At 41.5% G+C, this 14,727-nt stretch overlaps 1 protein-coding gene across 6 annotated transcripts in view; it reads left to right on the top strand.

Annotated features, from left to right (window-relative positions):
• The window catches only part of Pld5 (phospholipase D family, member 5), a 355,705-nt gene that overhangs the window by 208,678 nt on the left and 132,300 nt on the right, over positions 1-14,727 (top strand). For all 6 annotated transcript variants that reach the window (XR_015635137.1, XR_015635138.1, XM_087580311.1 and 3 more), the window contains exon 3: positions 6,430-6,598. Coding sequence is in view for 4 of the 6 variants with exons in the window: in XM_087580311.1 (XP_087436437.1) it covers positions 6,430-6,598 (169 nt within the window). In the remaining 2 variants the exon portion in view is untranslated. The remainder of the gene's footprint in view (positions 1-6,429; positions 6,599-14,727) is intronic.

Raw genomic sequence — 14,727 nt, 5'->3', positions numbered from 1 at the left:
CTCTTGTCTTCCTCCTCTACATTCTTCTTTCTGCTTTAAAGACTCGCACGCACCACGTTGAGATTTGTGCAGGAGCTACCTTGACGTATGAAATAGGAGTGGCCATCTGCGCCACACACTTTCATTATTCTTTAGAGCTGTGATCTGTCATCTTAAAGAAGCTTAGTTGGCCAAAGCTCCCAGTCAGGGTCCACTACAGGTGCAGTCCTGGGAGAGTCTAACATGTGAGGGTCCATCTTTAATTGTTGGAATGTAACGTCCTTATAATTGCACTAGAGATGGTAACACAAACTATTAAATGTTTTTCAAATGTAATTTATCTGGATTGTGTTAGGGTCAATGTTTTCAAAAAATTAAACTTCACCAGTAACACTTCAGTCACACCAACCAGAGCTCCCAGGGACCCACCATCCAAAGAGCACACACGGACAGACCCATGACTCCAGCTGCATATGTAGCAGAGGATGGCTTTGTTGGGCATCAGTGGGAAGAGAAGCCCTTGGTCCTGCCAAGGCTCAATGCCCCAGTATAGGGGAATGTCAGGGTGGGGAGGCAGAAAGGGTTGGGTGGGTGGGGGAGCACCCTCATAGAAGCAGGGGGAGGGGATGGTATAGGGGGTCTATGGAGAAGAAACCAGAAAAGGGGATAACATTTGAAATGTAAATAAAATTTCCAATTAAAAGAGAAAACAATTCAGTAACAAGTGATTGCATCTTCAGGTCTGGGTTGGTACCAGTTGTCTTTTTTGTTTTCTTTCCTTATATGGGAGATTCTAATGTAGCCCCCCTTTTCACATGGTAAATTATAGGTTCAATATCTGTATCATCTTGACAGTAATGAAAAGTTGCCACGTTGTTAAGACACTAATTCTTAGTAAGAATTCACACCAAACTGCCTTTGGGAAGATTATGAAGCATAGTGGTCTATTGTCTTACAGTTTTCATGGCTGTGAAGAGACACCATGAGTAAGGCAACTCTTATAAGGAAACTATTTAATTGGGACTGGCTTACAGTTTCAGAGGTTTAGTCCATTATTGTAATGGTGGGAAGCATGGCACCCTGCAGGCAGACACTGTGTTAGAGGAGCCAAGACTTCTACATCTTGATCCGAAGACAACCATGAGGAGACTCTTTTCCGAAGCCTGCCTACACAGTGATCACTTCTTCCAACAAGGCTGCACCTATTCTAACAAGGCTATACCTCCTAATACTGCCACTTCCCATGGGTCAAGTATATTCAAACCACCACATCTACTGTTTTGTGAATTTTGATTATCTATTTTCTCTCCATTGATTATGACAAATAAGCCCCCAAATTTTAAAGGTATAGACTTGGCAACTTCTCCTGGCTTCACAATTGGAACCAACACTGATTTTTGAGAAGGCTGGAGATTTTCAACATGTAGGGTTTGTGAAAAATACAGCAGAGCACCTTAGAAACCTGTGCTTTCTCATAAAATATGATGGGCCACTCACCATACATACTCCTTACTCTTGCACTGTGAAAAGTGGCGTACATGATATCATTTTGTTCTCGAAAAAAATGAAAATTACTTTTAAATTATTTAATATTTATGGATGCATATAGTATGCTTGGATCCAATCCACTCTCGCTCAATTCCTTTTCCTTCCTCTCCAAATTCTCCCCTACTCCCCTTTTTTTCTCTCAAATTCAACTTTTTCTCTTCCTCTCTGCTTTATCTCCCCTCTCTCTCCCTCTCAACTTCATTTCCCCTTTCTTTCCACCTCTCATATTTGGTACCCACCAAATCCATTTAGTGCTTCCTATATGTACAACAGTTTAGGATCATTTTCTAGATTGTGGGTCTCATGTGTCTCAGAGACTGCATTCCTGAAGAAAAGTGCCTCTCAGCCTCTCATCAGTCATCAACTGCCTATAGCACTCAGCTAGGGAGGGGTTCCAGAGCCCTCCGTCATCTATGCTGGAATTCTGGCTGACTTGGTCTTGGGCAGGTCTTGTAAATGCAGTCACAGTCTCTGTGAGTTCATGTATGGAACTGTCATGCCCAGCAATGCTGTCTCACTACAGGAATGTATTCCCTCCAGCTCTGACAATATTTCTTCCCTCTCTTTTGCGGGAAATAGAAATAACCTGGATATCAAAAATAAATAAAGCAAAATAAAATAAAAAAATTTAGACAGAACCTTGATCTACCTTGAACTCAGAGATACACTTGATTTTGCTTCCCAACGCAGGGACCAATGATATGAAAATTCTTAATGCTGCTTAAATAAAAGATTCTGCTAAAATTTCTCTGTTTTTTCCCTGTGTTCATAAATGTTTGGAATGCTGAATTTTAATTAGAGATTAAGGAAAATAAAAAATTCTAAATACAAGTTTATAAATCATCCATGAATTCTACATAGATTTAATGAAAAGAGCACCAGGATTTCCAAATAAAATGAGGGACCCTGACTTATTTCTATGCCCAGCAGAGACCACATGGCACCCTAGAAAGAATGGCTTGGCATAAATCTATCTACAATTATATCATCGTTCTATAACCCTCAATTGTGTTTTCAGATTGATGGGGGGATACTTTACTGCTTGTTGCATGGCTTTTTAAAGTGTGAATTGTTTGTCAGGAGCCCAAAACTGCTGATGACCTTGAATCATTTATTCCCACTCTGTCTAGATTCTAACAGATAACTGGACTTCACATGTGGATGGAATTAAAATATCTGCCTTCAGTCACTGTTTACCACCTCTGTGTGTTTTGGAGTTGACAACTTTTAACCCTATCTCACCTTGACTTCCCAAACACAAGCATTTCTTTTACATCAGACTTTAAGGTGGTTTTCTTTTTGTCTTTTCTACCTTTATAACCGTGTCAAGTTTCATTTTACCTTTCTTTTCAAGTTTCTTATTATCTTTACCTGACCCAATTCCTGTTTATCCAGTTGTTCAGATTTTAATAAAAGATGGTTTACAGTTTCTTTGGGTACCTCCTGCACAGTGTATTAGGTACCGGGGATGTAAACCTGAATCAAATAAACATGTTCTTTGTTTTGTATATACATAAAAGCATGGACACATAATCTATCTCTCTCTCTCTCTCTCTCTCTCTCTCTCTCTCTCTCTCTCTCTCTCTCCCTCACACACACACACACACACACACACACACACACACAGAGAGAGAGAACACACAAACATAGATGCACACATAGACACAGATGTGCACACACATACATACACACAGACACAAATGCACATATATACCACACAATACAGCATGCATACCCAGATGCACATACACAGATGCACATACACATACAGGTACACACATACATGCATACACATGCACACATACACACACACCACACACAGATACACAGGCACAAATGCATACATACACACAGAGAGACACAGATGTGCATATATAACATATACAAGCACAAATGCATAGCGCACATACAACACACAGACATACAATAATGTACTACAATCCCACACACACAGATACACAGGGATGCACACAAATAACATACAAACACAGATGTGCACAAGCACACACATACATAGACACACACACAGACACACTGATACACACACACACACACACACACACACATACACATACACATACACATCACACCACACCATCTAGGAAAACAATCTTGGAAATGGAAATTTTGAGAGTGATGTATAGAATGACAGGGGAATAACATGTTACCTTGGACACTGAAAATAAGGAAATGTCACCTATGTCATGATCATAGAGGAGCCTACAGAGAAATATTTAAATTGGAAATTAGAGATCATGCATGACTGGTATAGGAATTGGGACATGGGGGTGCATTTGCTGCATCAGACTCTGGAAAGAAAAGCAGCAAAGAAGATGCTACTGTGGTTGAAGCCTCAGACAAGGCATTTGAGTCCCACGGAGCTGCAGGGAGGCAGGCAGAGTGGAAATGTCCTCAGTGTGCGTGGGGGGTGGAAGCAGTCTAAGGCCAGTGGGAACTGTCAGAAGCAAGTTCAAATTGGGCAACATCCTTGAATTTCTTTCTTAGTTCAACTATGAAAGAAAAATGATTTGAAAAAGAGCACAGGGATCTGTAAGGAAACCATTGATGGTGACTCTAGAGCCAGCTCAGAGTCATCATGCTGTCTGCGAAGGAAAATCAGAATCCATGGGATGGTCTGGTTCTCATTTACATGTTCTTGTACTCATATAGCACAACATCTTTGAGACACGGCATCTAAAATGCCTGCTGCATGCTTTTCATCCCATGTTCTAATTCAAACTTACTGTTTTCCATGCCAGAGGTATCCCAACCTCCCCTACCCTTTTCTAGTCAACAACTAATCCCCATGTCTCCCTTCAAGTCACATGCAGGTGTACTGCTAGAGCTAGCCCTTGGGAACACATCCAGTGGCTGCCAAATGCATCAAAACCATGTCCAAATGTCTCCTCTGTCCACGGTCTCCATGGGATTGGCTCAATGGATGTTTCCAGTCTCCTCCACCTCACCTGACTCTTCTACCTCCCTTGCTTCTTGACTCACCAACTAAAAAATGTCCAGATATAAACATTTCCTTCAACCCCCAGCCCCTTCATCTTCTAGCTTAATCCTAAAGCTCCCAGGCCTCAGAGTCACATCAGATCCTGTCTCCTCCAATTTCAGGTGTCCTGCCCAGAATTATAGTTTTCCTCTTTGCCCATGTTCTAATCACTTTTCCCCCACATCTTATCTCACTGCAATGCGTTTCCGACAAGTCAGTGTGTTTGGAACAAGCTCTCTATCGGTTGTAAGTCACTGAGGGACAAGGAAGATGTTAACAGTCACTTCTGTGTTACATGTTGTGACTCGATTGTCCTTTCCTACTAGGAAATCAACAAACATTAGTGAGCTCTTGGGTGGACATAGAGTGATAGCTCTCCAGCACGGAGAATATCTTGGGCCATGAATCCAAATCTTAGTCTAGCTCTGATACACCAAATTTATCCCTCATGATTTTTTTGTAATATTTTCATTTTTGATTCATGCTAAATGGAGTTTCAAAAAGAATACCAGTTAATGATTTTATTAGGAAATGCTATATTGTGTGGTGAAAGCTGAAACTCATTGATAACCATTTACTGAGTTTTGATTGTAAAGGGGTGTGTGTGTGTGTGTACGTAGTGCTATCAATCAAACCCCATGACCTCATGCATGATAAGTATATGATCTACCACTGAGCTCCATTCCAGCCCTGAACTCTGTACCTCTCTCCGGGCATTCAACTGTGAATAAGTCAAATCATCGTGATGGAAGCATTGTAACACAGAATTCATTGTCCATTTACAGAAGAATGTGCATTTAGCAAACTGGAAACAAAATTTTCATCCTTTTGTTAAGACTCCATGTGTCTGCAATCACAATCAATGAAAAGTGGGGAAGGTGATGAATTTGAAGAAAAATGGGGAGGTATATAGGAGGGCTTGAAGAAAGAAAAGGGGAGGGAGAAATATAGTAGTTAAAATGCAATCTCAAAAATAAAAAACAAAGAATCTATGTGTCACCTAAATCAGTAGTGGGAAACAGTCTGAAATGCAGTGCCCATGACAGACATGTTTCTATTATATTAGAAATATATGAGCAGAAAGATCAATAGGATGCTGCTGATTTATCTATGCTATGATTATTACCATCATTTTACATATTTTTCTGGTGGGAGGTTTTACACAATTTTTATCTGTGTAGCCTTGGCTATTTTGGAACTTGTTCTGTAGAGCAGGCTGGCCTCAAACTCACAGAGATCCATCTGCCTCTGTCTCCCAAGTGCTGGGATCAGAGGTGGGCACCATTACTGCCTATTTTACATATTCTTTATCTCTGACTTTAATGCAGTTCTGAGTTTTATAATTTTCTTCTCCGTGTTGCTTTTCTCCTTGAGCTGGGAGGCACCAAGAGGAGTGTTAAGCCGTAATAACTACAGTTATTGAATTCCAATATATCCAACATTGTATTAGATGCTGCGGATATGAAAAATTTAATTTATGATCTCAAACAGCTTTCAGGAGTGGTATCTTATAAAAGAATTGGATCATGCCAGGGGAAGCATTAGGAGAATGTTTCTGAAGGGAAAATACATTCACAGGAAACACGGATATATTTTCATTTTCAAGATTAATTTAAAACACATTAATGGTATGTGCTATATTTTTCTGAAATACAAGTGAATGCTAACTAAAGAAAAACAGTATCAACTTTCAAAACACCTCAGGTTAGGGTAAGGGGCATTTGGTAAACAAACAGAAATTGTATATATATATATATATATATATATATATATATATATATATATATATATAAAACCAAAAAACTTAAAGATCATCTTCCATGTTTCTCTGAATGCAGGTGATAAGATTAATGGCTTCAAATTTGACAAGGTTTTATCTGTTTGTTTTCAAAATCTTTTTAAAGAATCGCTCTTGTGGAAAACATTCCTGAAGGCCTTAACTACTCTGAGGATGCCCCATTTCACTTACCGCTCTTCCAAGGCTGGATGAACTTACTCAACATGGCCAAAAAGTCTGTCGACATAGTGTCTTCCCATTGGGACCTCAACCACACCCACCCATCTGCATGTCAGGTAAGCCACATCCTCTATGCTTGAGATGATTTTGTGTGCATTTTACACTCTTTACTGTCCTTAGCCTCAACGTAACCAGACCAGCTCAGTTTCCAAATCCCATCTCCCCCGAGAGCACATGAGCACATGTGTGTGCATTTATAGAGCTGTCCCATTGTTAATCATGTGTCATTCCACTACTATGATCACCCCAGGTTTGTTCAGGGCAAGCTCGCGTTTCATCTTTGTCTGCAAGAGGCTCTGTGTACACTGTCTCCCAAGCAGCATGGCTTTGAGGATGCCACCCACATCATAGCACCTTCCTACAGCATGGCCGAGAATCCTGTGTTGTGTAGTTTGCGGGCTTGCACATCTATCTGCCGGCTGAGAAGTGTATTTTGTTCAGTTGTGTTATACAATTCATCTTTAAGCCCCTGAACTAACTTTTTAAAATAATGGAGTCACACTTCTCAGGATAGTTGCACGTCTTTGACTCTGTCGCTTTTGTGTAGATAAGAAAAGGTGATTTCTGAATTAAGTACTCTGAAGAGAAAATGAAAAAGATCTTCGTAACTTTGATGTCTTTTTCTTTATACTGGTAAACTACGGTGGTTTGCATTGAGCTCCTATTCATGTATATGAACACTAGCCTATATTTAAATGCCCTGTATGGGTCCTGGGTCAAATCAGTTTTGTTTCTTTGCATATACATCCTATTGACAAAACTTCCCATCACTCTTGATGGCTGTCTTGAAATCTAGTATTCATCCAGTTGTACCACTTTGACTATTTTAAAGTAATGGTTATCAGAAAATAAGTAAAAACAAACAAAAACCACAACAGTCGTACTGAAGACTTTGAGTAAATTTATTAAGTGAATATTGTGTTCATCATATTCTTACTTCTATACCATTCAAACATGTGTTTCAGGTTTTATTGTTACATAATGTATCATCCACAATTTAGTGATTGGGAAAACAAAGATCGTTTACTTACTTGTGGTTTGGGGCAGGGTTTAAAGACAATAATTTATGCAGTGATTTGGGGAGGATAGATTACCTGAGGCCAGAACAGTCAGATTAAATGGAATATGTTCAACATCTCAACTGAGAAGGCTGAAACGCCTTCTCAGTGGCTGCATCTCTTGTTGGTTCTTTCTTAGGATTCTGTAAAAGAATTTGAGTTCTTTATATTGTGGTTGGATCCATAAAAGAGCAGAATCTCTCAAAGGCCTGTTGGCTTGAGATCCAGCGTTCCAAGGTGCTGTATCCATCCATCCATCTTATTTTGTTGGTTTAAGCAAGTCACATACACAAGACGAGAGGATACACATCCAGGAACTGAGTGGGCCGGTTGGTTGCCATCTTTGGAAATGATACAACACAGACCATTTTCTGACCACAGTAATTCATTCTCTTCCACATGCAAAATACAAATCAGTGCATCCTCAAATGTAATCAAATCCATGGCACGAGAGGCTCACGGTTCTGGATCTGCATGAGGGACTCTCTTGGTTTGGAAACATGTGAATTTAAAAGACTGCCTATATGTCAAAGGACACCCCAAACACTCAGTGTTGAGACAGAGAAGAGATGACCATGGGCACTTTTGTTGAAAAGGAAAGAAAAAGGGACTATGGGCCAAGAAAGCTCATTCATCGTTAGTCTGTGGTGAAGCCAGACCCAGCCTGGCACAAATCTCGAGTTTTAAAACCTTAGAAGCAGAAATGCATTCTAGGATCTAGCTGTGGCTCTTTTGTTGCTCTTTGTATTCTGTTTGTTTTGAGACAGGATAGCCTCAGTATCCCTGGTTGTCCTGGAATTTGCTATACAGAAATGGCTGGCCTTGGATTCACTGAGATAATCCTGCTTCTGCCTCCCAAGTGCTGGGTCCAAGCTCTGGACCCCTACGCTCAGCTAGGATCTAGTTCTTTACCAGTGGTGTCCTAACCTGCTCATTCTATATGCTGTGTCTGACTGTTTTTCTTTAATTATGCTGGGAATAACTGAACCCAGGGCCTTGTGCATGCCAGGAAAATGTTCTACTGTGAAGCCACACCCTTGGTCCATATTCTTTCTGCATCAGAAACAGATCAAGTTTCCTTCGTGTTCTTTGTTATGATAGTGATTTTTTTTTTTTGGAGATGGAATCTCAAGTAATTTATGTTGCCCTCAAACCTGCTATGTAGCCAAGGCTGTCCTGAATGTCTGGGTCCTCCTGCCTTCAACCTTCATGTAATGGGATTGCCGATGTAAGCCATCACATCTGTGCAGTGCGGGCATTGAACCCAGGGTCTCCTGCAGGCTAGGTAAGCTCTCTACCCACTGAGTCACATTTGCAGCCCCCTCTTCATCTCTTTTACAGAAACTGTCTTTTATCTAATGGAGAATAGTCAACCATGACAGTTATTTCTAAACTAACGGAGCCTGCAAAGTGCTCCAGGGGAACATAAACAGCAGAGAGATGAGCAGGAAGTATAACCCAAGGCACCAATATATTACAATGTGACTGTAGGCAAAACATCCCACAGAACTGTACACTCGGGCAGGCAGGTCCAGCTCGGCAGCAGACAGACACAAAGAAACACGTCTCCGGGATCAGTGTCTCATCTAGATGAGAGGCAAGCTTGTAAGAAAGAGTGGCCGCTGTTATTAGCAGGAATGATAAATGTGGGCTTTACAAAAATATTGCCTGGAAACTGACATTGCTTTAAAAAATGTTGTATGTATTTGACTCCACATGTATGAGTGCATGCATGTGTGCATATGTGTGTGTGAGGGTGCACATGCATATGTGTGCTGCTGCACATATATGAGTGTGTGTGCACATATATATGTGTGAGGATACATGGATGTATGTGTGCTTGCCTGTAAAAGGAGAGAGGTCAACTTCAGGTACCATTCCTTTGAAACTACACACCTCATATAGAAAGACAGGGTCCCTGAGTGGGTCACCTCATTAGGCTGAACTCCTGAGTCAGTGAGCCTTTATCTACTTCTCCAGTACTGGAATTACATAAGCACTGTACTAAGCCTAGGTTATCATATGCATCCTGGGAATTGATCATGGGTCTTCATATTTGCACCAAAGGCGCTCACTGAGCTGTCTCCAAATGATGCTGTTTTGATTCTCACAGTAAACCCCTCATTTTACCTCTCTTACATGTCACTAGGGTCATCAGCCTCCTTGCCCGTTTCCTTCTGTCCTTTGCATTGTCTCAAGGCCCAGCTGAAGGCTAGTAGAGCCTACAGTGCCATGGCAACCATGCCTTGAAATTAGTGAAAATGCTTAGCTAGGAAAAAGAGATTTTATTTCTTTCTGCCACGATGATGACTTTCTCTAATATAATATTAAAATTTACGGGACATTTTGATTGCTAATTTATAAGATAAAATGATAGTTTTTTTTTTAATGAAATCAAGATGTTTTGGGAAAAGCCAAGAAATGTGACTGCTGGAGACTGATCAGTAGGGCTACCTGATCCATGCAGAGAAGAGTACCCGTTCCTTCTGATTTCACTGTGAGGTACCACATGAAATAATTAATGAGCTGAGACAATGGAATGTTGAAGAGATGCATTTATGTGAAATCAATTAGATGCTGGCCTCCCAGAGAGCTCCCAACTGGCATGATTGCCAACTGATGATACATTGAACTTGTTTGATTTTGGAAAATTTGGATAGTTTTTAAATTGCACAGGATTTGGTGCAGTTAATGAGGAGTAAGAGTGTGCAATGATCCAGAAGGTCGTTTGCAAAGTACAGCTTGGGTGCCCTCTCCACACATTAGGTAATTAGCAGATTCCAGAAAGCCTGTAGGATCTGCCTACTTAGCAGCTGTGAGATCTCTACCAGGATACCAAACTATCTGTGCCTCCACTTTCTCATCCAGGGTGACAGCAGATTCTATAGACTAAGTTAAAGCCTCTTCGAGTGCTTATCACTACCTTAATCGTCATCATGTATATTCACTCTTCTGTGCATGCACCTCAGCTCCTGTGGCAGTCAGTCTAACACTGTTCACCAGTAAAGAACTAGAGGCTTCACTGTGACAACAATGTGGCGATTACCTGTAAAAAAAAAAAAAAGGCATTTTTTTTAAAGATACGGATTAGATAAACTACCATGATGTGTGTGAATTCTGGTCTTCATTTTATTTGTCGTGGATTTTTATGCATGTACAGAGGTGGATTTTTATGCATGTACAGAGAGAGAGAGAGAGAGAGAGAGAGAGAGAGAGAGAGAGAGAGAGAGAGGAGGGAGGAAGAGAGGGAGAGAGGGAGAGAGGGAGAGAGGGAGGGAAGGAGGGAAGGAGGGAAGGAGGGAGAGGAAGAGTAGTAGTCTTTCTTTTGCCTATCTGCTCACCCACTGAAGAACATGTTCCCTACCCCTGCTGTTCAGGAAGTCAGGGTCCACTTTGTCTTCAGTGAAGATCTGAAACATATTTCCTCACCAACATCCTAAAGCCCATTCTTCAGAAATCTCTATGCTTCTCTTTGCACCTTTCCATGGGTTTGTCGGTTGTTATCTGGTACAGTTTTTATCTAGTGATAATATGTTTTGACATATTACATCCTGGTATAGTAAGTAACATTTTATTAGAAAATAATCTTCAACCTCAATCTGTATTTTCTGAGATTAAAACTAAAACAAGCCAGACCTGGTGGCACATGACTACAATCCCAGTGCATAGGAGAATGGAAGGCTAGAGGCCAGCCCAAGCTATGTGGCACAGGGAGGGTGTAGCCTGATGTCCTGACTCACCTTTCGGCTGTACCCGAGGGCTCCTATCCCTAGGGTCTGACTGGAACCACACCCATTCCTCCATTGCAGTACCAGTGTTATAACTGACTCTTGGTTATGACTTAGCCAATGGCCAAGGGCCTTTGTTTCCTCTAACTTATAAAGCCTTTTCTTGCCCCATTTGTTTCACAACCATCTTATGATTAATTCATAAGTGATACTGGCATTTTGTATTATAATTACTTTTCCTATTCGTCCATACCCCTTGTTCCCAGTCTCCATCTCCTCAATGCTCCATCGTCAGTGACTCTCTAAGTCCCTCTCCTACATCTGTCCCTACCTCTCTTGGTGGTCCCCATCCTTCCTCAGGTCTTGCAACCTGAAGACTCGTGATGTCATCTTCACCTCTCATATCCATAGTCAGGATTCATCTTGTAATAAAATACCATTTCTGGAGCCCAGAAGAACCCTATTTTTTAGTAGTATTAGATGTTATATAGTAATTATCTCTTATATTTAAGGGAATTTGACTGGCACATATTTGTACATATTTAGGAAATAAGGTATGATGTATGGACTGGTACATTAAAAATAATGATTAGCTCAGAACAATTAGCATATACATTTCTTTTGTCATTTCTTGATGGCAAATATATCCAAGTTTTTCTAGCTACATTGAGGTAAGTCATTTGTGTCAATTCTACTCACCCTGTGAGACACAGAATAATAGAACATATTCCTCTTGCCAAACACTGGAATCATCCCTCTTGGTCCCATTTGGTCCCCTACTCTACCAACCCTATTCTCCTCAAGTCTCTAGCAACCACTGTTAGTATTCCATGAGTTGTGTTGTTTAGATTCCACTTAACAGGGAGACCATCGGTCTTCTTATTTCTGTGCCTGACTTGTTTCACTAAACACAGTGCCCTTTAGGTCTATCTACGTTGTCATGGTGACAGACTCAAGTACTGGGACCATTGCAAAGCAGTAGAAATTTGGAGATGTAGGGGCCTTGTGAAAAGTCCTTAGGCCAGTGAGGGTGTGCCATCAGCTCTCAGAGAGGATTGTGAGATGCTGATTTTTTTCCTCTTCTGACTAATAGCCCATGTGGTGAGTGGATTCTTTAGACATGGCTCCCACTCTGAGGTACTGCTTCATCTGAAGCCCAAAGTTATGGAGCCATTGTTCACAGAAGCTCCAAAAGTAAAAGCCACATAAATAAGTAAATCAGGGTTCACCATTATATTTTTATAATATGAAAAATCTACTAATAATCTAACCACAGACTTTTCACTATGCTATATGCTACTGACTACAGGGAGCCATGGGGAACCTTCAGCATCCCACAGCTATAACGTTTGACATTTGATTGATGTATTTGGTACACTTAGCAGTTTAAGAGCTGTGGCCACTTTGAACAAGTGCCATAAACTCCCACGATTCTTGTTTTCTTATCTAGAAAACATATAGGATAATGTCTGCCACATATTGCTTTGTGCAGCAATGAAATAGGGTTCAAGAAGGCACTGCTTCTGTTTTCCACATGCAGGACCTTAAATTTAGTGGACACCCAACTCTGAATCGTTGTAAAATAGGAAGGTTATTCCGTTGCCCACAAAGACTCTGGTCTCTGTGAGAAGCGACCAAGATCCTATCCAGAACATGCATTTACATTGTCCTTCAGGCTTAGGACAGGTAAGGAAAGGAGGACAAATGTGCTTTGCCCTCCATAGATCCTCAGTTCCCACTCGTGAGGCAGCAGTTTATAACAGTGACTGTCAAGAATAACCTGGGGGCTTCAAAAATAGATGGATGCGCCCCTCCACCCCACCAGAGCACTTTTACATTCTAACATTTGGAAAGAGGCCAAGCTCCGAAATAACTCGAGGAGTCCACTGGGCAGCCAAGATTAAGAGCTGCTGATGGAAAATGTACCAGTCTAATAAACATAGTTTGAATTTCATGTTTTAAGACAGCCCCAGGTTGCTGCCTTCCCCTGCTGGCTTGTCAGCCTGATTTCTGCCCACTTCCATTTAGTCCTGTGTATCACCATCATTCTCTCAGGAACCAGACAGTGGCTTATGTTTGAGAAGATTCCTGGACTCAGGAGCCTGGGTGGTATTATCCCTGTGTCTTGATTGTCTAGCAGGTCGCCAGGAGGAACAGGGGGCTGTGGGTTGATGTCAAACCATAAATGACTCCTGAGAGCTACCTGTCATCTCCAGGCCCAACACAATTTCAGCAGACTTCCTGGTGCAGTGTCAGCAGGAGCCAGCAGAGCCTAGAAGGAAAGGTGTCTCCCTTGTCGAAAGAGTGCTTTCCCCCAGCCCTGCGCCATCAACACTCAGCAAATGCTAACTTACACCAGCAGTCCCCAATTTAAAAAAAAAAAAAGTAATGTGACAATGGACCATTTTCAATGTTCCTTCATTGAGCAGAAGGCTTATGGGGGGAGGGGTGCTGTTTGCTGGAAATACAAAAAAAAAAAATCAAATACACAAGGGAGAACCCCCAACCCACACTCAGAAGGGGAATACAGCCATGTGGAACCACAAGAGAGTGCACTGAGAGTCCCGCCTCTGCCCTTTGGCACTCAGCAGCTCTCAGGCTTCCATGGATTCCTTCCTTCCCTAGTCTGTCTCTCAGGCTTCCATGGATTCCTTCCTTCCCTAGTCTGTCTATCTGCTGCTTCTGCATGCTCCTCTCTCCCCATCTGTTGGCAATTTATGAATATGCCCCTGCTTGCATTCCAGCGTATTTCCAAGGGAGATCATTATTCTGATACAAATGCATGAATAACATTCTTGACAGGTCTTTAACTTGTGTAATCTCTCCCAAAGCCAGTAATGTAGGTGTCAATAAATCATGGCTCCAAAGGCATTATTCTTCATTCTCTGGATCAAGTGAAGACTGGGCCTGCCCACCGGGGACTTGGGGCTTTGTTTGTTTGCTTATTTGTTTTCTCTTTTCTCCCTCTATGCATTTCCCTGTCTTATAGTGTCTGTCTGTCTGTCTGGCTGTCTGGCTGTCTCTCTCTCTCTCTCTCTCTCTCTCTCTCTCTCTCTCTCTCTCTCTCTCTCTCTCTCTCTCTCTCTCCTTCTCTCTCTCCCGTCTCTGCTGTTGTTTTACTTGTCAGTTTTGGCTTTATGTTTTGAGTTATAACGGGGTCTCACCAGATATCCAAGATGACCTCAAATTCGCGGCAATTCCCCTATCTCCACCGACTGAGTGCAAGGATTATGGGTGTGCACCAGCATCCGTGGCTTAGTACTTTATTTTGAAAGGGACAATTAGACATTTTCTCATTATATTGCAATAGCCTCTTGCTATAAATATCTGGAAAGCTGCAGTTAAAAAAAGGCAAATCATCGTTCTGTGGCTATTAAAAAGTTTTGGACAGTTGATAGC

This window comes from Rattus norvegicus, chromosome 13 (genome assembly GCF_021556685.1).
Source record: "Rattus norvegicus strain SHRSP/BbbUtx chromosome 13, alternate assembly SHRSP_T2T, whole genome shotgun sequence".
Lineage (NCBI taxonomy): Eukaryota > Metazoa > Chordata > Mammalia > Rodentia > Muridae > Rattus > Rattus norvegicus.
The sequence above is the reverse complement of the archived record's forward strand: the minus strand, read 5'-3'. Positions and strand labels throughout refer to the sequence as shown.